The sequence below is a fragment of the Leuciscus leuciscus genome (genome assembly GCF_965113295.1).
Source record: "Leuciscus leuciscus genome assembly, chromosome: 23".
Classification (NCBI taxonomy): domain Eukaryota; kingdom Metazoa; phylum Chordata; class Actinopteri; order Cypriniformes; family Leuciscidae; genus Leuciscus; species Leuciscus leuciscus.
The window spans coordinates 6,379,597-6,405,231 of NC_138747.1; the positions used below are offsets into that span (position 1 = coordinate 6,379,597).

The 25,635-nt window shown below is 38.3% G+C and overlaps 1 protein-coding gene across 10 annotated transcripts in view; it reads left to right on the plus strand.

Annotated features, from left to right (window-relative positions):
* itpr1b (inositol 1,4,5-trisphosphate receptor, type 1b) overlaps nt 1–25,635 on the plus strand; it is a 129,287-nt gene that overhangs the window by 91,832 nt on the left and 11,820 nt on the right. For 5 of the 10 annotated variants that reach the window (XM_082155436.1, XM_082155438.1, XM_082155440.1 and 2 more), the window contains 16 exons: nt 727–910; nt 1,019–1,269; nt 1,730–1,930; nt 3,324–3,434; nt 3,527–3,622; nt 3,792–3,926; nt 5,469–5,576; nt 6,565–6,796; nt 8,936–9,058; nt 13,549–13,724; nt 14,768–14,932; nt 15,092–15,281; nt 16,125–16,211; nt 17,412–17,557; nt 19,194–19,359; nt 20,661–20,821. In XM_082155436.1, coding sequence (XP_082011562.1) covers nt 727–910; nt 1,019–1,269; nt 1,730–1,930; nt 3,324–3,434; nt 3,527–3,622; nt 3,792–3,926; nt 5,469–5,576; nt 6,565–6,796; nt 8,936–9,058; nt 13,549–13,724; nt 14,768–14,932; nt 15,092–15,281; nt 16,125–16,211; nt 17,412–17,557; nt 19,194–19,359; nt 20,661–20,821 — 2,532 coding nt within the window. The remainder of the gene's footprint in view (nt 1–726; nt 911–1,018; nt 1,270–1,729; nt 1,931–3,323; nt 3,435–3,526; nt 3,623–3,791; nt 3,927–5,468; nt 5,577–6,564; nt 6,797–8,935; nt 9,059–13,548; nt 13,725–14,767; nt 14,933–15,091; nt 15,282–16,124; nt 16,212–17,411; nt 17,558–19,193; nt 19,360–20,660; nt 20,822–25,635) is intronic. The other 5 variants (XM_082155442.1, XM_082155445.1, XM_082155443.1 and 2 more) reach the window with 1 other exon arrangement.

A 25,635-nucleotide genomic window follows, 5' to 3' on the forward strand; every position in this document is an offset into this window, starting at 1 on the left:
ATGCGATGACAGCCATATTGTGCCAGAACGCCCACCACACACCAGCTTATTGGTGGAGAGGAGATATGTGATGAAGAGAATCATTAAAATATATGGGGATGATTAGGAGGCCATGATGGACAGAGGCTAATGGGCAAATTAAACCACTACTCTTTCGAAAGACATCCTAGGATTTTTACTGACAACAGAGAGTCAGGACCTCGGTTTAAAGTCTCATCCGAAAGACGGTGCGTGTTACAATATAGTTTCCCCATCACTATACGGGGGCGTTAGGACCCACACAGACCACAGGGTGAGCGCCCCCTGCTGGCCTCACTAACACCTCTTCCAGCAGCTATCTAGTTTTCCCAGGAGGTCTCCCATCCAGGTACTGACCAGGCTCAACCCTGCTTAGCTTCAGTGTGCAACCAGTCTTAGGCTATTTTGTTGTGTGTTTATTTTATTGTTGAGAGAGGAAAGGGCGCAGCACATTTTACATATTCATCTAAACTTCACTCTCAGCAGTGTGGGTGGCGTCGGAGGTTTGCTAACAGTATAGCTGGTCACGTATTTCGAACTTCGTTTTACCCGTAAACGAAGAACGGAAAAGAAGCAAAATTATGACTGGTATTGATGCAGAAAGTTTACAATTCTCACTTCTCTCCCACCTTCTCTTTACCTTTCATTTACAGTATGCTAATTCGATTGTATTGCTTTTTTCCCTCACTCTTCTACCTGTCCCTCCAGCGGTCGTTTTTCTGCCGTCTGACCGGCGACAATAAGTCAGAGAAGTTCTTTAAAGTGTTTTACGAGCGGATGAAGCTGGCCCAGCAAGAGATCAAGGCAACTGTGACGGTGAACACCAGCGATCTGGGCAGCAAGCGCAAAGACGAGGACGCCAACGACAAGGATGCCCAAACGCGCAAGAAAGGTCGGAGCCTACAAGAATTACAAGACAAGTGTTTAGAATGATGAAATCATTACCCAACCCAGACCTGCAAAAGCATACTAAACAAATACAATTCTCCCCCTGTTTCAGTCAAGGATGTTGCTGTAGTAACCGAGGAAGTGCGGGAGCAACTCATCGAAGCTTCTACGGCCACTAAGAAGGCAATCACTGCATACCGAAGAGAGGCGGACGTGGACGAGCATCTGAATGTGGTGGAGGGGCAGACCAGCACGACTGAAAAGAACCAGGATGACAACGAGATGAGCGTGATCATAACAATCATGCAGCCAATCCTGCGCCTCATGCAGCTGCTCTGTGAAAACCACAACCGGGAACTGCAGGTCAGAGATTATTTCGAGAAAATGTGCATTGTTAATGCTAACTTTTTTCATGAAAAAATGCAAGGTCTAGAAATATGTTTTAAAAGTTGAGATCCTTTTAACTTGAGCGCCACGTTTTTAGAGCGTCATGTCATCCACGAGATGCTGTAAAAGACATGAGACACGAGCCCAATGGTCAAACACATCCATCTAGCATTGAAAAACAATAAATATGTAGCGCTGTGGAACGGAAAGGCACGTTCTGTGCGTACTGCTCCTATCTCTCAAATGTTGCTAACTAAAAAATAGCGCTTGTATCTTGAGCCTTTTACATAACCCCATCATATACATATCCCATCATAATCCTATCCCATATCATACTATGAGTTATGCATCAACTGTATCTGTGATTCCTCAAGCTCTAATATGACTTGTAAATACAAAAGCTCCTCATATCCTGTTTTTCCCGCTTGTTCCCCAGAACTTCCTTCGCTGTCAGAACAACAAAAACAATTACAACCTGGTGTGTGAGACACTGCAGTTCCTGGATTGTATATGTGGCAGCACTACGGGGGGCCTGGGGCTGCTGGGACTCTATATTAATGAGAAGAACGTCGCTCTCATAAACCAGACTGTGGAGAGCCTGACAGAATACTGCCAGGGCCCTTGCCATGAAAACCAGGTGGACCTGACACATCCACACACTCTTTTTCTTCTATACCTCAAAGGAATCGTTCACCCAAAAATTTAAATTGTTGTAATTTTCTCTTGTTTACCCCCATAAATGTGAGCACTGTATTTATTCTAAGTCTTCTGTAGCAGCTGACATGTATGAAAAGAAACTGAAATTTAAGCCATTATGCACTGAAAATGTGACCCGTTTACCACTAAGTGAGTTTATCGAGTCTCTTGAATCATGATTGCGTTTTCCAGAAAGCATTGTAAGCCTGAGTAGATTGTAGAGACCGTTGGTGCCAATGGTTTTCAACAATCTACTGTACTTAGGCTCATGATGCTTTTGGGGAGCGCAAACCTGATCTGTGCTGAAAAAAGTCTGATTCGTGAACAAATCATTCAGACCGAATTGACTGATTCATTGAAAAGATTCAGAAGAGTGATTCTCTCATGAGCTCAATGCACTAAGGAGAGTGAATGAATTTTTGGGTGAACTGTTGCTTTAAGATTATGACACACTTACACTATATACCCACTATTGTCTACTTAAAAGAATGGCAAAATCTTTCTTTGTGCGTTGGGCTAGGCATTATGCAACTTTTCTGACTTCATAGGACCGTAATGGGGCTGATTATCGTCATTGTCCTACTTTTCTAGGAGGAAATGTAGTGTACTTGCATGCTGACAGAGTGCTTTTGTCCCGCAATGATTGGATGATTAGACTCTCACTGAAGCACTCTGTTCCAGAGCCATAATCAGTTAATTGTAGGTTCATTTTCATACTAAATTTATGGGAATGTGCTTCCTGTAACTATTTGTTCTCTGGTGTGCTTAAATGGTTTTTGTTTAGATCATTTAGTCTTTTTGCCCATTTCTGTAACTTATTAAATTATGTAGCTGACCTTTATGAAGTGATGTGCCTAATATACGCTACCATTCAAAGAAATTATTTTATTCAGCGAAGACACATTAATTTGGTCTAAAGTGATAGGAAAGACTTTTACATTGTTTCCAAAAATGTACAATTCTGCTCGTTTAAACTTTCTATTCATCAAAGAATCCTGAGAAAAATATATCACAGTTTCCACAAACATTTTTTTTTATTGTTTTCAACATCGATAATAATAAGAAATATTTCTTGAGTAGCGAATCAGCATATCAGAATGATTTCTGAAGGATCATGTGACAATGAAGACTTTAATCACAGGAATAAATTACATTTTAAAATATAATAAATTAGAAAGCAGCTATTTTAATTTGTAATAATATTCCACAATATGACAGTTTTTACTGTATTTCTGATCAAATAAATGCAGCCTTGGTGAGCAAAAGAAACTTCTTTCAAAAAATTAAAAACTCCTGAACAGTAGTATACATTTAAAAATGTTTCCCTTGTTCAGAACTGTATTGCCACACATGAGTGTAACGGTATCGACATCATCATCGCTCTCATCCTCAATGACATCAACCCTCTCGGCAAGAAGAGGATGGACTTGGTGTTGGAGCTCAAGGTACGAGATCTTTATGGGATATGTAGATTTCAATTGATTCAAAAATAATTCACGTGAATGGCCTTTTTCGAATGTATTTTTTTGTTTTACAGAATAACGCCTCAAAACTGCTGCTGGCCATCATGGAAAGCCGCCATGACAGTGAGAACGCGGAGAGGATTTTGTATAACATGAGGCCTAAAGAACTGGTGAATGCAAACAATGAATGCACATGCTAGCATTGGTAATGCAAAGTTGGCACTTTGCATTGAAAACGCATCTTTCTCATGTTCCTGCGGGCAGATTTTCTGTTTTGCATACTGTAATCACACTTAAAACCACCTACTGTCATTATTTAAACGTTTGGTTGGTGTACAGGTGGAGGTGATCAAAAAGGCCTACATGCAGGGAGAAATTGAGGTTGAACACAACGATGATGATGAAAATGGTGAGGAAGAGCATGCCGCTTCTCCTCGAAATGTGGGTCACAACATCTACATCCTGGCCCATCAGGTGACGCCCACAAATATACTTTTACACGCACTGTCACTTGTGTCAGATGCCTGGATTATATCACCCTCTTCCCCTCCCCTGTGCACTTGAGCTGTATAGATTGTTTGCCTATTAGTTTTCACGTAATTATCTGGGTCATCGTCAGAGGATCAGTTATGTAACCATGTTAGAAACAGGGCAGCTTTTCCACCGGCCCTCCAAATCACACTGTTTAGAATCAGGGGTTTGTGAATGAAAAGACCAGAGAACAAAAAGTACATTTGACGGAGACGTTTTACTCAAATAATAGAGAAATATGCTTTAGCAGTTTGCGTCTCAAAAGGTCAATTCATAATTGCAGCAACAAGTAATCCATTTAGTTTTACCAGCGGAGCAGATTCTGTGGTGGCTACACTGGCCGACTTTATTTGTTCACTGCTGGGCTTTGACCCTCAAGTTGTTTTTCATAATTGGGGCATTGTAAGAATATTGAATGTGGTTATTTTATGGGCATGTAGCTGTTGGAGAAAGAGATCAAATTTAGATACATGACAAAAAGACGTTTGTTTCCACACAAATAAGTAATTAGTCACATGATAAGCAGATTTAAAAATGGAATATACATATATCATAACATTATTTATAAAGTATCCCCAAAAGGTTTTTACAATATAGTTTACATTACATTATTGTGGCAGACAGAAACATTGAATAGATAATAAGTAGCTGTTTATTTTAATGTATTGTTTATTATACAAAATTCTGATTCTGTATTGCAGAATTTGCGTAAAAAAATCATATTAAATACCCCCAAAAATCCACAAGAATCACATTCACATTACATAAATGTAACAATAAATGACCCAAATGGTCTCATGATGTGACAGACTTCATAATGGTACACACAATTCTCACCATTGCCACAAGAGGCGCTATAGAGCGCATTAGCGTAAACGGTCTTCTACTACAGTCCGTTTTCTCATTCAGGTCAACTACCATCATGGAGGGCCAACAGTTTGAAAACAATATTGCGAGTTGGTTAAAAGTTAAATTATATGCGTGTTTCTAGCTAGCTACCTGAATAACAAGAACGTTAACAAATGCACACCAGTGCTAGCTACAATTTGAAAGCCTCAGACTTTTGTGTAGTAGTTGTGAAATAGAGTTTTATTCATCGTGATCTAAAGGCTTTAGATTGGCAAACTGTTTCGTGTTTGTCTAAGGTGTGAATGGAATGATTGCAATGGTGTATTATAGGATTAAGGATTGAAACATAATGTTGTCTCTTCAACAATGCAGCGGCAGGTATTTTACATCATATTCCGAAACATTCATAGATTAGGTATGTCATTAATATGCCGAAACCTATGTATTGGGTAGTTCTGAGTTCAGGTTTGCTTTAGTCAATTTTAACCAGCATTTCTCAGACAGGCGTTGGCCTTTCGTTGATGGTAAAGTGTGTTATGAGCAAAACAACAATGCCAGACGGGTCATTACAACATGTATACACTGTCTCAATGAAAACAAACACAGTCTCATCCCTTTTTCCACATACACCCACAGCTAGCCAGACACAACAAGGAACTCCAGGCCATGCTGAAGCCAGGAGGGACATACGGGGAGGGAGATGAAGCCTTGGAGTTCTATGCCAAACACACAGCGCAAATTGAGGTCAGTTGTGTTCATCTATGGAGGCCATTATGAATCCACCATTCATAGTTTCTGAGACTGGAGTATATAAGCATCAGAATTACTATCATTCATACAGTGAAAATTTCAGGTGGAAAATTTTGTGGATGAAATCCAGTCATTTCAACAGGAATCCCAATGTTGTTACATGTTATGGAGAAAAATTTCCCCTTGCAAATTTCACTCCTACAGAGCCCCTAAGGGGACATGGTGGGGGGGAAAATATGAAAATTGGAAGGAAAATGATAAGTCAATGCTTTTGCGTTCTCTTGCCAATTTCTTTGCGTTCCCCTGAGAAACTTTGCGTTCGCTCGCAAAACCTTTTGCATTCGTTCACTAAACTTTTGTGTTCTTTGTGAGCGAAAGCAAAGTTTCACGGGGGAATGCAAAACATTTGCGAGAGAATGCGAAAGTATTGCCAAATATTTTTTCCTCCAGTCTCATTTTTTTTTCTTCTTCACCATGTCCCTTTAGGGCAGGGTTTCTCAAACTCGGTCCTGGAGGGCCACTGTCCTGCACAGTTTAGCTCCAACCCTGATCAAACACACCTAGCTGTGAGTTTCTAGTGATCCTGAAGACATTGATTAGCTTGCTCAGGTGTGTTTGATCAGGGTTGGAGCTAAACTGTGCAGGACAGTGGCCCTCAAGGACAGAGTTTGAGAAACCCTGCTTTAGGGGCTCCTTAAACTCCTGTTCAAGTTGGTCATGCAAATTTGCTGCGTTGACCAATAGAAAGCTGCTTGGTTTGTAAGTAACTTTGTAATGAGTGGTGCTTGATGCATAGCTACACTATTGACAATGGACGTTTTTTGTCTGTGAAATTTAGCTGGAAATTTGCTAATGTGATCGTACCTTTAGAGAAAAAAAAAAAAAAAAAAATCGACATTGTAACTATTTGTAAGTTAAAACCGTGTCCACCAAATTGTCATTGCATATGTAACCCACGTGATGCTCAGTCTTTCATTTACAGATCGTCCGTCTGGATCGCACAATGGAGCAGATCGTATTTCCCGTCCCCAACATATGTGAATTCCTAACCCAGGAGTCCAAGCTCCGCGTCTATTACACCACGGAGCGCGACGAGCAGGGCAGCAAGATCAACGACTTCTTCTTGCGCTCTGAAGACCTCTTCAATGAGATGAACTGGCAGAAGAAGCTGCGAGGTACTCAAGAGGCCACTGGTAACGCAAACTCCGTGCCTTGTGCGTGTCCACTCCCTTCCTCTATTATCTAGTAAGCTCCTTTACACACCCTCTCCACTCCCAGAGCCTCCAGGGACCCATCAGGGCTCTCTCCATGCAGTGCGGCCCGCTTTTGGTGCACTGGTGCTGGGATTCATACCTCACCCTGACCCCCTCAAGCCAGGGCAGTGGGGAGGGGGTGTAAACTTTAACTTTAAGATAGACAAGATAAGACCTGTAACTAAAAATAATGTTGAAGTTTGTCTAAGTTTTTAGTTCTACATGTTTGTGCATTAAGGTTTGAGAAACAAGGGAGGAAGATGGCTCAGGGAGAAGTCTGAATAAATCCCAAATAAACACACATTGCCAGCTTACTTCACAAAAGCTGATTACTGAAATAAGCTGAGTGAGGTATCAAATAAACAGATGATGGGAAACAAGGAACTCTAAAGCCCATTTTTCACCAAAAGGGAGGTGCTCAATCTGGAGCCATTTTCTGTTGGCTCTGCACCAGCCCCTAAAACCTGCTAGTCTTGAACCAGAAACCTCCGAGGCTGGGCTGGGAAATGGCCACACTGAATTGGAATTTGAAACTGATATAAAAAAAATATATTAATAATTAAATTACCCATGATCAAATTTCTAAATTGTATTTCTGTGGAAAAGGGTGAGGCAGGGATTGGTTGTTTAAAAAAGGATAGAAGTTCTCAGACAGGAAGAGCATGAGGTAAACCACAATGACAAGATAAAAAGTGCAAGATAAGGATCTGAACTGTCAAAAAGCAGATAGATAGACGGAGGGGCTTGCGACAGCCTATTTTCTTGCGTAGCTCACATGCATGGGACATTTGGCCACAGTTCTAGATCGTATCTTTGAGTCTTCGGGCCTTGAGTTGCTAATAAAAAGGAAGGTGTGAATTCCGTGTTAGTTAGTAATGCATGTCTCTGGCTGACGTTAAGTTTTTTTATCAGGCTTAATCAAAGTAGAAGCAATGTTCCATTGCCGCAACCCCAAGTCATGAGTGTGGCGACCTCTGTGTGAAAGTCCCCTCCTCCAGTTCCTCTTTTCAGACAAAAACCCCCTGTCAAAATAGCCATAGCTCAGACACTAAATCCTCCAGCTAGACTCATCAGAGAGTCATGGGTCAAAACAAAGGTGATGGTTGAGGTCAGCAAGCTCTCGTACATGGGTTGGCCGCACTAAGAAACCCTTTGAACTCTTTGGTCTTCTTTCTATGGTTTTTGACTTCAATTTGAGGTGCGGTTGGTGAAATTGCATGTCTCCAAAACTGCCAAACAGCCCCTAACTTCATTCAATATGTATTTTGTTTGGAATGGCATTCTTTAACAGAGGAAAACACAATATTTTTTAAAGGAATTCTAGACTTACCAAAGTTAGTGCAATTGGACGTTGTCCTGATTGGATATAATTGGCAAATGCACAGGGTCAGCTGGATCACATTTTAGCTTGAGAACATTCAGAACTGGTCCTTCAGAGCGCCATGAAAACGAACACACAGCCGTCCTCAAGTTGTTTAGTAGAAGGTGGGAGAATGACAATGCAATCAATCTTTTAAAAACCAGATGAGCAGTACTTGTTAGTAACAACATTCGTTTTTTCATCCCAACAGGCCTTGTAGTATAACTTGAGATTTTAATCTTTTAAAGTCTATTAAATGTTTCTGTATAAAGTGGAAAAAGGTGGTTTTAAATGTGTAATTTCATGTGTACTGGTGAAACCAAACAGAATTGCAAAAAAAAAAAATCTAGTTAGTTTCAAACATTTACCCTTCCATTGTTCAGGCAAACAGGTAATCCCGCTTCAATATCATACAATTGATTGAACCAATCTTGTTGTGTCACTGCTCAAACACATTGCAATTCAGTTGGCTTCCACATGGGGCACAGAACTTGCACATTTGGCTTGTTTGTATATCAACAAATGGTTCCAAATTAAAATTTTCAGTTTATGTTTGTGGCAGAACCGTGTACGTAGTGCTCTGACATGGTGTGCATCAGGGGTATAGTTTTAGACCATTTTAGTTTCGTGATAGCATCCGAAAAAGAACTTTGGATGAGAATGATGCAAATTGTGTTGTGTTGGTGTACATGTTCCTTTAACATTTGAAATAACATTTTTTGACTTGCTGCCTCCCCCAGCTCAGCCTATCCTGTACTGGTGTTCCCGTAACATGTCCTTTTGGAGCAGCATCTCCTTTAACCTTGCAGTCCTCATGAACCTGTTGGTAGCATTCTTCTATCCAATTGAAGGAGTCCGTGGAGGTGAGGCACAAGAATATTTACTTTGTTGTTTTAATATAATATACATAAACATTTTAATTTCCTTTTTTCTTTTTAAATCTCTGTCCCAAGCTGGATACTAGTGTTTCATAGACAACAAATGCCGAGTATTCAAAATGGCAAAGATGTTTCGGTGCTCTGTAATTGTTAGAATACAAACCACAACTTTAATAATACTTTACACAAATTGTAGTACAGATTGCTGTTTTTATGGAGGTAACTGAGTACAGGTAGCAACTTGGCACTTCACTGGCCTAGTTTCAGCACACACAGCCCCTGAAAGACATAATATGACCTACATGATAGAGCTAAAAAAGAAAAAGAAAAGCCATCCTCGCATCCGTCTTAACGCGTCGTATATAATTCAGTGAATTTAACTCCTTCACTCATCTCAGTAGTGTGAAATCCTCATAATATATATATATATATACATTTTGTTTATTCTATTTAATCTATGAATATATTTTATATATATATAAAGTATAAAATGATATATTAATATATAGTAGATTCTACACACAAGAACGTTTTAAGAACGTTTTAATCCTGACAAATGTCTTGAAATGCATCATCTGAACAATGTTTTGAGCTGTGCCGACTGTAGTATAAGTGGAATTCATATTTTAAGTACTACATATATAACACATTTAATTATGCATTTCACCAAGAATTTTTTAACTAAAAGTAAGACTTATATCTACCTTTCACAGTCTCTGTGAAATCGTTTATGATCCAAAAGCGTGTGTTCTTTAAGGGGTGACGTAATGATGGACATAACTTTTGTGCTTAACCTGGTTATTGATTTTGCCCTGTTATCCGAGATCACTTGTGTAACAGGTCACCTGACTCCCTCTCCCTAAACACTTTACACTATTTCCCTAATCTCATAATCTTCAGTCAAGGCTATGTGTCTATCTCCTCCCTGCTACTCTTGATCAAAAGTGTGTTTGTGTATACGTCACAGAAATATGACACCTGTTTATGTCAGAGCTCAGATTTGACCCTGAAAACAGAGACCCAGATAAAGTCAAAGCCTTGGCACTCACTTTGTTCCTACATCACATCTTAAGCACAAGCTGCTTGTGTTAAAGTTTGTGATCAAATATCATCCTAGATTCAAATGTAACTGATGGGGAAACCTAATTTTTATTACGCCTTTCTGTGTTTCTGTTTCTCTCTCTCTCTCTTATGTTGTTGAGCATTGATTGTCCAGTCATTGTGACTGGCATAAGTGCCACATTGTAACTGGCATAAACTCTGCATTGTTCAGGCTGGGGTCAGGCTCCGAAGGGGCTTTTGTTTTGGGCCTTTCCCTTTCTCAAAACGTACATGAGCATTTGGGACATTAATTGAAAACTCTTGTAGTCTCTAAAACAAAAGGCTTCTCTGGGAGTCAGAAACACACTCTACGGCTCTGCTCCAGATTCAGTATAGGTCACGATTTAGAATGCAAACAATAAAATATAATGGAGAACAAAGGTGAATTTGAAACATTGACCTTGCAATAAACATGGTTGTAAAACAATGAGGAAACTGACTAAATGTTTGTAATTGGCCAGAAGTTTGATATTTAACAAATAATTATTTAAGTAGTTAATTTCCTTCTCTACCTCACATCCTTTTTGAATGTCTGCCTGGTGTTTTTACATAGGTTTTACTGTTGCATGTGCCGCTGGTAATAACTATACTTAAGTCAAGGCCATGATGTTCTAAAAAGAGAAACGTTTTCTCCACTTTTACATGCTCATTTCAATGTTTATTTTATTTATTTATTTTTTAATTTTTTTTTACTAATCTCCTTTCTCTTATTTTGATGTTTTTTTTATTTTTTATTATTAATTAAATAATAAAATATTTATTTAAATGGTAAATATTTATTCAAATGGTAAATATTTATTTAAATATATTATTATTATTATTATTATGTCTTACACTTTGAAGAAATGTGCATAGCTCGCTTTTGTTTTATGAGCGCTAATGAACATAATGAACATTTGAATATATACAGTCTAACTAATCAAAACGTTTTAATTCTAGAATTCACAGTGAATTCTTAATGGTCCATAATCCTGCTTGTTTTTATTGGTTGTTTCACAGTATTTTCGTCACTTGTCTTCAGACACATATTTAGAAGCACGTTTAAGAACAATCGTCACCTCTAAAGCTGATTATAAAATCCCTTCTGCAGAGTTCAGTAGGTCCCATTTACAGTATTTGTAAAAGTCAAGCGAGAGGCCCTACAGAATTCCTGAGTGTGTGTAACAGCAGCACAGGAGCATTCCCAGTTCCTCCTCCTCCTCCTCTGTCTGGGAGAATATAGCCATTCTCGAGAACTAGGTCAGTGTGTGCAACCTTAATGCACAGGAGTGTATAGCATAACTGGTACAGCTGTGGGAATATAGGGCTTTAGAGGGAAAGGGCTGAATATAACCACTTCCTGGTCAAGTTTAGATAGGCTACACGCACATTACAAATCTATATCTATGGTGCCTGAGAAACTGATGTTTCTTTGAAGAATGGGTCAGTAGACATAATAATCTTTCATGCACAGCATCATTCTCTCCTGAACTCATTTTCAGTTGCATTTGGGTTCAAAAGTTCGAGACCTCTCTGTGTGTGTGTGTGTGTGTGTGTGTGTGTGTGTGTGTGTGTGTGTGTGTGTGTGTGTGTGTGTGTGTGTGTGTGTGTGTGTGTGTGTGTGTGTGTGTGTGTGTGTGTGTGTGTGTGTGTTATTTATTTATTTTCTCCTGACCTAATTTGCATTTGTGTCCCAAAGTTTAATAACTTTATTTACTTATTAATTTACTTTGCAATCATCAATAATTTTGTGAATTATATTTTGCTTTTCGAACTGACATGATCAAAGCCTGATGATCAAGTTTTCCAGCATATGTTTATCATTTCCAAACATCATCTTGTGCTTCATTGGAAGAAAACCTGTGCAGGGAAGTCACATGATCAAAGCCAAAAATTTACTTATGTGATTAGTGACCTTGAAATAGTGCAGAACCTTAGATGATTTCTTGTTCATTTGAACTTGTTTCTTTGTTTTACATTTTTTAAATCCTAAAATGTATTTCTAGGTTGAAATTAGATTTTGAATCTTGGATTTTTTTGTGTAGTCTTGTATGTGTGTGTGTGTATGTGTGTGTGTGTGCATGCGTGTGTGTTTTTATGGAAATGAATGGAACAGAGCCTTTGACGTCCATCCGTTGAATCACTCTGGTCTCGCTTCTGCAGATTTCCTGGAGAGATTTGCAGTCTTTTTGGTCCAAACCCCAGCTCGGCTCGGCTGAGAGCCCGTCCTTGCTCGGTTCCCGACGCTCATGCATCTTTCAGTCGTGGTATTTTTAGCACGCCGTGTTATGTAACAAGCACCTGTCATGTGGTCTACTCGCAGGCAGGAGAGCGAGCGAGCTGGAACGATTGCCTCTGTGAAGATCCTGCAAATCCGACTGACCTCATTTTTCTTCTCTGCATATACACACACACCCGTTTAGCAATCCCACTAAAATATTCCCACATAAGACCTTGCTGTACTGTACGTTTTAATGCCGTTTGCCTAGAACAGGACTTAAACAAGGATTAAAATCGATGCCAGCGTGGCTCATGACAGAGCTTCATCGAACCCTAACATATTCAAATGTGTCACTCTTTCTTGGTTATGTAACTTTTTTCAAATTTTTTTTTTTTTTCAAAGCATCTTTCCCCTGAGGGCTAGAATGTGCCCGAACATGTTCAGCAGGTGAAACTGCAAGTACTTTTGGGAATCCCATTTAGATCAACCATACCGAATTGCAGTTTCAGATACACAACAGTCATGGGTAATGACAATGAAAGTAATCTTACCGTATCATCTGCACTTCTGTTATTTCTCATAGATACAGTATATTTATTCTTAAATGGAGTTAGTGAAAGTTCTGTTTTTTCCCACCCAAACCCATATGGCTTAATTCTGTGGAGCACAAAAGGAGAAGTTTTGCTGAATGTCTTGACTCCAATTTTCCATACACATAATGAAAGTGAGTGACCTGTAAAGCTCCTAAAATGGAAACAAAGCACCTTAACAGTCCACATGACTTGATATTCTAAACGAGTTTTATGAAATCTTTAATTAAATGGTACTTTTTGGAGCTCAGCTGCACAAGTCCTCACTTCTTTTGTATTCCATGGAAGAAATAAATCATGAGGGTGAGTAAATTATGACAGAATTCTTATTTTCATATTTCCGTAATCAGATCAAGAATGTTGCACATGCTGAGACAACCTAAATATGACACAATTCCCAGAAACACACTGGATTGCTGATCAAAATCTAAGTTGAGTCCCAGAGACAGTTGAACACATGCGGCCTGTAGCACTGGTGACGCTGTAACCGTGACAGATGGCGTGATAACATGTCACTTCTGTGGTATTTTTATCCCAGAGCTTGATTGATTGGCACTAAAACGTGTTTACTTCTTTCTTCTCAGGCACCCTGGAGCCACACCTCTCTGCACTGCTGTGGGCAGCAATGTTGGTTTCACTGGCCATAGTTATTGTTCTGCCCCAGCCTCACGGGATCCGGGCGCTCATCGCTTCCACCATATTACGCCTCATCTTTTCGGTCGGCCTGGAGCCCACCCTGTTCCTTCTCGGGGCCTTCAATGTGAGTGAACGCCAGTCTTCTGGCAAAACTCCTCGGGTCGCGATGTTGTTAGAGGGCAGCTCGGTGTGTTTTGCACCGAGGTGTGTCGTGCGTCACTGGGGGATTCCACACAACTTTCACAGTCTGATGTTAAAATGGACTTGGCTCACACAATAACTCCACTTTCCTCTAATAGTGTGCACACTTGGTGTGCATCAAAACAAAGTCAATTTTAAAATTATCTTAAAATTAAAGGAAAAGTTCACCCAAAAATGAAAAGGGTCATCATTTTCTCACTCTCATGTCGTTCCAAACCCATATGACTTTCTTTGTTTCGTGAAACACGTTTCGAAGAGTGTTAACGCTGCTCTTTTCCTAAAAATGTAAAACCTCTCCTGTTGTGTTCTATGGAAGAAAGGAAGTCATGTGGGGTTTGGAATGTTATGAGGTTGAATTCATGATGACAATTGAATTTTTTGGGTAAACTAATCTTTTTTTATACACGCAAGACTTTAAGTTAAAAAGTTTGGGGTCAGTAAGATTTTTGTCTTTTTTTTTAAAGAAGGATTTTATGCTCACTAAGGCTGCATTTATTTGATCAAAAATACAGTCCATTTTTTAATTGTGAAATATTATTACGATTTAAATAACTGTTTTCTATTTTCATATATTATTAAAATCTAATTTATATCTGTAATGCAAAGCTAATGCATAATTAGTTTGTGTACTCAGACGTACACCCTTCAGCAAGAGTTAACAATTTCAGCTTGTTTACATTAGCAAAATCATTAGCTGAATGCTGTGAGAATTCAGTGGCTTTATGTTTAAACAAGTAAGGCTTCGTAATAAGTGCATGGAAACATGTCATAATATGCACATTGAAGATTGATGCAATCACTTCAGCCTGTAATTTGCGGTGGCGCTTCAATTGGTGGTCTATCCGTAATGATACGCTACAGATAAATGTTCTCTTTGCTAAATTTTACCTCAACTCATTATATATGAGCCAAAATTCTGTTTAGACCTGTGATTCAAATCTCTCAATCTTATGCTTGTCTTTTCAGGTGTGCAATAAAGTGATTTTTCTAATGAGTTTTGTGGGAAATCGCGGTACGTTCACCAGAGGATACAAGGCCATGATCATGGACGTGGAGTTCCTGTATCATCTACTGTACCTCATTATATGCAGCCTTGGAGCTTTTGTTCACGTGTTCTTCTACAGCTTGCTTGTGAGTACACACGCACTTTCATTAGCTCTACCAGACGTACCATATCCGTCTTTCACACATGAACGTCTCTTCTAACTCTGACCTCTGACCTCTCACACTTTCACCGACAAGTATACTGTATACGCACATAGACAAGCTCTCATCTTACTCTCTGTCCAGCTCTTTGACCTGATCTACAGAGAGGAGACGCTGTTAAACGTCATCAAGAGCGTAACCAGGAACGGCCGCTCGATCGTTCTGACCGCCGTCCTGGCTCTCATCCTGGTCTACCTCTTCTCCATCGTTGGATACATCATCTTCAAGGATGACTTCATCCTGAACGTGGACAGGATACCCAATAAAACTCTTGGTGAGAATCACAGATGGATTTCCCTCCGATGTTGCCCAAAGCTACGCTCTGTGTCTAAAAAGGAAAATTGAAAACACATGGCAGTTCATATTGTACATGGGAAATATCAGGTTACAAACATCTAACTGGTTATTTGACAAATCAAAAGAAAGAAATAAGAAATTATATGGTTACAGAAGATAAATCCTATTTTAGCACCAACATGATTGAAAAAAAAAATTGTATTATGACATTATTTTCACGACAATTAATGTAATTTTTCTTCTAAATCTGATTGCTGCAATGCAAGAAAATTTGCTAAATTGATCAAAAAGGACAGTAAATATATTTACAATGATACAAAAGATTTGTTTTTCAAATTAATGCTATTCTTTTTATTCATCAATGAATCATGAAAAGCAAGTTTCTGATACTTTCACCATTGATAATAATAATTAATGTTTCTTGAGCAGCAAATCAGCATATTAGAATGATTTCTGAAGGATCATGTGACACTGAAGACTGTAATGCAAAAAAATTCAGATTTGCCATCACAGGAATAAATTAAAAAAATTTATATATTAAATAGAAAACAGTCATTTTAAATTGTAATAACATTTTACAATATTGCTGTTTTTTTCTCAAAAACAATAAAAAATCTTCCAGATAAACTTTTGTACATTAGTGTAAATCACAATTTAAATATTTGATATGAAAGTAATTGTTATACTGCCTTTAAATGTATGCTGATTAAAATATAAATAATAATTGTGTTACAGTATTTTTTTTAATACAGTAAAAACTCTTAACAATTTATATCTCCTAATCTTTTTCTTCTTTAATCTAATTTTCTTCTACATTCAGAGCAATCCGCTAGTAAGATGGGAGAGTTCCTCGCAGGCGCGGTTTGTCGGAAAGAGGAGAACTGTTCCACAGAGACCATTATGGATGGTACTAACCCCTTTACCCACAACACTCACAACTCACACACATTTAGAGTTAAATCTGAGTAGTACGGCTAGTCATGAGACAAGGAAAGGAGAGACTCAACGTCCTCCAGAATCCCTTTTAGGTTACAGGGGTGCTGTTTAGGGTCAGAGGTTAATGACAGTCAGGCACTAAATGTTCAGCAGCTTCATGCTGGTTTCGAGGTTAGAGGCCAAGCCAGTATAATTAGCATTTGCGAGCGGGTCTTTGAGAATGAGCAAATTTTAGATGTAAAGCCGGTCTAATTTGATCACTGGAGCTGATCAGCCAGTCTGAACCAAATAAATCTGCTCCGCATGGCCTTTCTGCCCCTGTGAATGTGTCTCTGTTTAGCACATCAGTTAACACTGAAAGACCTCGATTGGGCCAGTCCGAAACTTAAGCTATCATCGCTATTGCATAAACTTATGGTTACTTATGGTTAGGGATTTGAACCAGCCATCTACATACAGAATAATATTTGGAACGTACACTACCATTCAGAAGTCGTTTTTATGTTTTTGAAAGGTTTCTTAAGCTCACCAAGACCGCATTTATTTGATCAAAAATATATTAAAACAGTAATATTGTTAAATATTAATACAATTTAAAGTAACTGTTTTCTATTTTAATATATTTCAAAATATAATTTATTTCTGTGATGCAAAGCTGAATTTTCAGCATCATCACACAGTTTTCAGTGTCACGTGATCCTTCAGAAATCATTCTAATATGCCGATTTTCTGCTTAAGAAACATTTCTTATCAATGTTGAAAACAGTTTTGCTGATTAGTATTTTTGTGGAAACCGCGATACTTTGATGAATAGGAAGTACAAAGAGCAGCATTTATTTAAAATGGAAATCTTTAGAAACACCTTGGCAATCATAACTACAACCACTCACATTTTCTTTAAAAAAATCTAGTTGTTTATATAGTTCTGTACTTGTTTTCAAATGATCTCCTCTCTTTGTGAACGAGATGTTGTTTTATATGTGTTATGATCTGATAACTTTTGATCCTCTTTAGGAAAGCCTTTTACCACAAATGCTATTTTTGCTCTGACATTTGCATGTATCGACAGTCTAGACGTAGAAGATTCCACTGTAATACAGAGCCCTTTTGTTAGATTAGGTAGATTTTGTGTGTATTTGCTTAGCGCTTATTGACGTGTTGTTTCCTGCAGCTGTGGGAGTTCAGCCGGCTGCTGTCGTGATTGAGGATAAGGAGAGGACATGCGACTCGCTGCTCATGTGTATCGTCACCGTGTTGAGTCACGGCCTGCGGAGCGGCGGAGGAGTCGGAGATGTTCTGCGGAAACCTTCTAAAGAGGTGCCACATCTAAACTAAGAGTATTAGTTTCTTTTATTCTGCCTATGGCACACAGGGAAGTGTTCGGAAACTACTATTTTTCCAGTTGCACTTGGTGTGATTACACACTTCACCTTTAGCATCATTACAAATGCGTGTGATTGGTGCATTTTGAATAGCCAATCAAATACTTTTTCGTAAATATGTAGTGTAATTGAAAAATCAAAAAGGTTGAGGACTACATTGAAAGACTGAGTTTGAAACAACGCTGATCTTATCACCTTTACTATTAAAGGGGTCATGACATGGATTTTTTTATTATTATTATTATTATTATTATTATTTTACTATGTTCCTTGAAGTTCGAGGCACAGTATGTAAGCTTCGCAGCTAGAGGTCGCTTATTCAAAACAATAACAAAGGTGTAGCTTGATGATGCCATGAATGAGTGTGGAATCATGTGAGTTCACATCCACAGCCGATGGAAAGCAATCCGACTGGTACAAACATGTTACTTGCAATAAAGCAAGAGATTAAAACAATAAGATTAGCCCAATAAAGGAATCCAAACAGTTGCTCACCTGTCTGTATGAAGTTAAACGGCCACTGTTATGATTGGCTAACGTCATTGCATAGGAAATGGTGTCAACTCCCTCTCTCTATTGCATGTGAGTGTTTTGAAAGCATTGTCCAAATAAAATTGTCATTTAGAGACAAATCATTATGAAATTGTTTGCTTACAGTTTGTAATTAAGCTGCTGTCATATCCATTACATTACTTCATATTACAACAAGTTTCTTTGTGAACTCTCCATTACACTGTGCCTCCTTTACAAAACAATCTGCAGTCAAATTCTCCAAACAAACATACAATCCTCTGACGCGATACATGACGCCATTAAAAATAAACCATCCACTTGTTCCTGACGCTGGTATCCTTCTGAAGTATCCACTGAAATGAGCAAATGGGCTGTTTAAACAGGATGCGTCAAAGTGTGTTCTATTTGTAGAGTTGGTCAGAAAGTGAACGGGTTTCTGTATCCAGTGTAGACAGCGTCAGTGATTATAATGGGTTCTATTTGCCTTTGACGTGATGCTCGAATACGGTACAGGTGAATGCCAGCCGTTAAGCGTCTGAACCCCAGTAGGCGATGTCATGACCATTACTATGGTGCGATGATGTAAAACTATTCGTTGATGTCTTGCTCTGGGATTTTCCCATGTGACGTCACAAACCCCACAATATCCAAACAAGCCATTTTTTTAGCTTGATTAAATAAATGCTATGTTTATAATGAGGATGCTTTAAACTATGAAACTAGCATGATGTTTTAATGGTACAAAGACCTCTTATATGTCAAAAGATCAAGGCAAAATTGATTTCTCATGTCATGACCCTTTTAAAAATAAATGTTCTTTATTGCCATCAATGATTCCATGAAGAACCTTTAACATTCATAGACCCTTACCATTGCACAAAGGTTCTTTATAATGTAATAATGTTCTTCACACCAAGTAAAAAATTATTCTTTTAAGAACCGTTCACTGAAAGATTCTTTGGGGAACCACCATAAATGGTCCTTTTATGGCATCAGTATGAAAACCCCCATTTAAAACCTTTATTTTTAAGAGTGTTCTTCATCTCTTTTCTCTGTAGGAGCCTCTGTTTGCAGCCCGTGTGATCTACGACCTCCTCTTCTTCTTCATGGTCATCATTATCGTTCTCAACCTCATTTTTGGGGTCATCATTGACACTTTTGCTGACCTCAGAAGTGAAAAGCAGAAGAAAGAAGAGGTTCTGAAAACAACCTGCTTTATTTGTGGTGAGTGTCTACATGCCCTGGACCCCAAATACCCAAATTATCGCTTCTCTAAATCACTAAACATACTGCAAACAAATGTGATCTTGATACACATCCCCTGACACATGGCTTCAATTGTTGTTTATTAAAATAAATAAAAATGTTTAAAGGCAGATTAGAACATTAAACCCTTCATACACAAATCGTTACCACCAGATGGACGAGTTATGCTTAACGCTTCATTGCAGATCCAGGCATTTACCCACTGACCTACAAAATCCCGGGGTTGACAGGGGCATGGGATGTAGGAATGAACATATCAAGCTAAATATGTCACAAGGCCAGTTGAGGACAACTCCTCCCTACCCTTTTTATCTTTTTTTAAATAATGTCGGTCTTCCCAGCAATCCTGAATGAAAGTTTGAAGACGGAAGTTTAACACCGTTATCTTTAGTGAATCACGGACTGTTTCATTTCATGTACCATTGTCCTATAAATTTCATAGGCCCATAAAACGGTTGTTTTGCTCCAGCATAAACATTAAGACGCCCCCTCTTCACCAGAAGTCTTTTTCATAAATCACTGTGGAGGTGGAGTGTCTTCCTGTTGCTACTTGGCGTGTTTGACCGTGTTAGTGTGAGACCAGCTGTAAATGATCGTAATTCTCACAGTGCACACATCTATTATATAAGAACGCTGTTTTTGACTCATGTGTTTTTGAAATGAATTAACATTGAAACTGCAGTTTGTTGGGATTCAGATCATCTCTAGGATGATTTCACGATCCATGACTAACATTTGAAAGCTCAACGCACAACAGTGTAAACTTCACACAGGAACACTAATCTGAGATGAGAAGCACAAACGTGCGACTGGAGAGTAGATGACGTGTTGCGTCAAGTGACAATTTCCCAATGTGTTCACTCACGAATCACGCGTCGAAATTAGACTGTTTTTGTTTTGTTGTGACCATCACAAGATTCATAACCTCCATTTGCTCATAACACGCACCATCCACACTTGTATACAAACGGTTTCCCTGTGGTTCTACTTCCTCTTCCAGATACAGTGCAGTTTTCTTTGAAACCGTAAGTTAACCAAAATCTTAAATGATTGTTTTCCCTCTCACTGTAAAAACTGCATAGAGCTAAAAACGTTCCTGACCTAAACAGATTCTTGTTTTTGGACGTTTGACCATCGGGCAGCTTGTCACTTCAAGATTACTCCTAATCTTGATTTTCTAAACTGACCTCAAGCACCTCAAAAAAGAGCCATTTAAAGCAAGTGACGCAAACTCATTTCACTGTGTTTCTGCTCTACAGGTTTGGAGAGGGACAAGTTTGACAACAAAACAGTGTCATTTGAGGAGCACATTAAGGTGGAGCACAACATGTGGCATTATCTCTTCTTCATCGTGCTTGTGAAAGTGAAAGACTCCACCGAGTTCACTGGGCCTGAGAGCTATGTGGCCGAAATGATCCGGGTAAGGGATCTGAAGCGCAGCAGCAGACTTTATTTAAAATGAAATGAAATCTAACGTTCTAGATGTGTGTGGTTTTGTGCTGATATCACAAGAATTGCAATCAGTTTTTTACAGATTATGCTACTTTTTTTAAAAGATCAAAAGAAAATATTTTCATTCACAACAGCAAAGTTTAATTTAAATTTAAATGAAGTGTAACATCTTAAGTGAATAAATCACATAATGGAACCATTTATTAATTTAAAAGGAATATTCTGCGTTCATTACTGGTTAAACTAAGAAAACTGCATTTTTATGGCAATTATTTCAACTTGTCCCTCTTCTTTAAAAAAAGATACTAATATATCAGATTACAATAGAAGTGAATCCATAAATGGTCAAATTTGACATTTTAACAGATGTTATGCACACTTCCATTCATAAGTTTGGGGTCGGTAAGTAAGTAATGAAAGTAATGAATACTTTTATTCAGCAAGGATGCATTCAATTGATCAAAAATGACAGTAAAGACATTTGTAATGTTACAAAAGATTATTTTGTTTTCTATTTCAAATAAAAGCTGTTCTTTTTAAGTTTCTATGCATCATAGAATCCAAAAAAAAAAAATATATATATTTAGCAGCACAACTATTTTGTTTAACATTGATAATAATAATAAATATTTCTTGAGCAGAAAATCAGCTTTTAAAATGATTTCTGAAGGATCATGTGACACTGAAGACTGGAGTAATGATGCTGAAAATTCAGCTTTGATCACAGGAATAAATTACATTTTAATATATATTAAAATTGATACTCAATATTACTGTTTTTACTGTATTTTTGATCAAATCAATGCAGGCTTTTGTGAGCATAAGAAACTTCTTCAGAAACTTAAAAAAAATCTCACCAACCCCAAACTTTTGAACAGTAGCGCAAGTGCTTTTATAAAATAATTTTTAAATTTTTGCTTTTAAAGCCTCAGAAAAAAGACTAATTTTCTACCATTGTAAGCAACTATTGTAAATTAAAACTCTTGACAGCAGTTGCCTTGCAGGAAACTTAGGTGACCATAAGGTCATTTAAGCCCTAGGGCCAAAGTCACATGATGAGAGCAAAATCGGCCAATGGCATGCTGCAGATTTGAATCAGTGGATGTGTTTGTTTACTCCTGATGGTTTTTTTGTGAAATCTGGCAGATGATAACGCTGTGATAACGTTGACATTGAGTGTTTACTTGTACACACAGAGAGTTACTATCAAACAGCACACGGATATGGTGTTTGTGTGTAGGTTTCTTTCCCCCTCCACATAGCATGAGTTCAGAGAAGCCGTTTTATATCAGATTTCTAAAGAATGATGTATTTACGAGGACGAAACCATTCCATGATGCATGCACAAAGGCTTGTCTACCTCTTAAAACCTTAGATCTTTCTTGTAGCTCAAACAGTAGAGCGTTGGCGCTTGCAACGCCAAGGTCATTTAGTTCGATTCCCAGGGAAAGCAAGAACTGATAAGAATGTAAATGTGTACCTTGAAATGCAATGTAAGTCGCTTTGGATAAAAGCGTCTGCTAAATGCATAAATATAAGTATATCTTTTTACTTTTAATACTTTTAGTCCACAACCTTGGAGCAGAAATGAGCCTATTTGACCCCAGAGGTTTAGTTTGCTGTGGGGAATTTGGCCTACTTTAAACTTTGCCTTTGGCAAAGGAATTTTGCACCGGATTCCTCATAGTAAATCTCTCAAATGACCCCAAACCTTCCTCTTTGACTTATATAATCACAACTTTGTGACCTTAAGTCTCTCGGGGATGCCGAAGCTTCTGTTTGCTTTGAGACTGGAGTCTTAAGATGTTCTGAAAATGGCTAGGAATGTGTTAATCCTTGAGAAAGGCTGTTAAAGCACACACACATACACACATACGGCTCGTTTCAGTTGGATGACCAGAGGAGCAGGAGTTCCCCTCATGATTGCTAAATGTGTGTATGCCTTTGTATGCATGTGTTTCTTTGAAAAAATTGCTTTTTCTTAAAGCACTATGGGCTTTTTCTCAGAATAACACTTTTAGTGAATCACTCAATGAATACCGGTCTATTAAGTGAAAAAAAATGCCTTTCAAAATGAGGGTACTTGTGTTGTTCATTTAATCATCCTGTTTTTTCTTTATTGCCTTTTATATAGGTCATCAAATGTTTTGCTTAATGCAATGACATGGAACTTTAATAGCATTTTATGTCACTTTTGAGTAATTTTAGTGAAAGAGCAGTGCTCAGGAAAGCCCCTTCTGCACAAGTGGTTGTTCTCTTGACGCAGATGGCGCAGCGGTGGGTTTCTGACACACTTTCTGATCTGGGTGGTGTCTTTTGGCTCAGTTCCCGACTTCCGTGGCGCATTTTAAGGGTTTGCCCACGTGGTCTTGGGAGGAATCACCTGACTTGGGATTAAGTGCCCGTTAAGGTCTCCTGAAAAATGAGAAACCTTTGACCTGACAACAAAGGATAGAGCAATTTGTGATGCATCAGTAGACATTGCAAGGTCTCTCTCTGTGGCTTGTGAGCAGGTGAGAAAGAAAGCCGAGCATGCTGGGTAGAGCTTCAGGCTGAGGTTGGTAAAGCCATATTTGACTAGTAAACACATTAAGTCACTTTTTAACTCTTTATTTAGACCTGGAAGACACTTTAAACCTGGAAACGCGTTAGCATTTTTGAACTTCCGCTTCCATCATCCCGAAGTCAATGGGTTTTTTTCAGTGGATTTTTGGTTAAATGCCTGAGATAAAGTCAACAAGCTCAAAATATTTTCACATTTTATTCTACTACCAAAAATACATTAGTAATATTTTTTTTGAGCTTTTGCATGTCTTGAAAATGGCATTTGCTAACAAGTGGCTAAATGGGACTACAGAGGTTGTCGGGACTTTAAAGCGTCATCACGCCAAACTGGGAAACTCGTCTACTCACTAGTCCACTTTTACAGCCTCATTGTGTTTATACCAAAGACTATAGATTATAGAATAACACAAGAATCGTCACTCGTATTGTTTTGAATGGGGAAAAGTGCAATCCTCAATATGGCGGAATAAGTCCCGCCTTCTAAATAAGAGCCAATCGTGATTGGTAAAGTCATTGGGTCACTGCAGCTGCCGTTAGAAGCTCCGGTTGCCATAGAAACAGTCAAACGCGTGCTTCCACTGCGCATGCGTATTAGCTTGATCCAGCCTGAAAAATTTCGTTTTCTGTCATGATTCGAGCGTGTAGAAACAAAATTCATTAGAAGTTGTTGTAAGTAAGCTTATAAGTTAATCGTAAGCTTGGCGAACAGTTTTGGAGAACTTGATGTTTCCCCATTCAAAGAGATAGGAGCTGCATCTGCATGCCCGAGAGGCGTTTCAAAGATGGCCGCCGACTGAAATGACTTGTCTTAAAGGGACTTTGTTTATACTCACACTTTTGCTATTGTAAATCAATCTGAATGATTTTTTTTGCACATTTGTGATGGCGAGTTTGAACTTTAGCTCTTTTCTTCTGCCGATGGTGTTGAAAATTCATAAAAGTTGTTCATTTGAGAAGATTATACCAAAATCCAATGGAGAAATCCTGTTTCAATTCAACTTTTGGGTTGACCTACAAAAATATGTAATCCCTGCAGCACTTACACAGCCTAAAACCAAGTGCACCTAAATTGTTTTCTTTAATTGTAAGGAAAGACCTTATCTGTTTGATCGTCTACTTTCGTTCAGGTAATTGAGGTTAGATCAAGCAAGTCTGTAGTGTAGGTAGAACCCCTAGATGAACCTGCTGTTTTCCCTGCAGCCTTTTTCCCCTGTGAATATTATTCACAGCTTCGTGATGACGTTGGTCGTAATTGTCGCGCTTTGAAGCGGTGCGTGAACGCTCGGGTCCCGTTTAGGACCTGAAGATGTTGTTGCTGCTCAGACCACAGAGCATCCTGTCTTAGTGTGTGGGCTCTTGTGGTATTAGTAATGAAATTCACACTTCCCTCATTTCCATTGAAGCAGCAGATACAGTTGAAATTGATGTGGCTAGAGCACTCACATTTACTGGCAATGCTGTCAAGTGTAAACAAAGCTTAGGAAATAGAGGTTTGAGAGGGGGCTGGTTCGGACGCACAAACGTGCACAAACACACCCAAACAAGTGTGAAACCAAAGAAGCAGGGTAAAAATAAAAGAGATGTTTCACTTGCCTTTTTTCCGCTGATCCAAAAATGAAAAATCTGTCATCCACTGACCTTCATGTCGTACCAAACATGTTTCTTGCTTCTGTGCTACATAAAAGAAGGCATTTTGAGATTTTTTATCTCAAATATATTTGGAGATTTTGGAGCTATGTGTGTGTATATATATATATATTTATATAGAAATAGCAGTAGTTCTCGTTTCTGTAGAAGTGAGACCAGAGGAAGTGAGTATTTCAGCGTAGGTCGTGATGTAGACATGTCACTATATCCTCTTCATGTCACTAGATCCTGCATCAGAGACGCTGGTTTTTATTTCATTTTTAAATTTGACGTCATTTGAAATAGCTTATAAGTCGCCCGGTATTATAAATGATGTTTTTTCTTTAAAAAATAACAAAAATAGAATTTTTGTTATTATTAGAGCATCAGAATAGAACATCAAAAACAAATTCTTCATTATTATCCTTTGTCAGGAACAGTGATTTTAATTCGATTTCTTTTCTTTTCTTTTCGAGAGCACAATTATTTTCAGATATTCAAAAAAGCTTAAAAATGTGTTTAAAGTTTTGCGTATCTTAATAATCACATTTAATTATAAAGAAGAAGAAAATTGATAAATTTAAGAAGAAA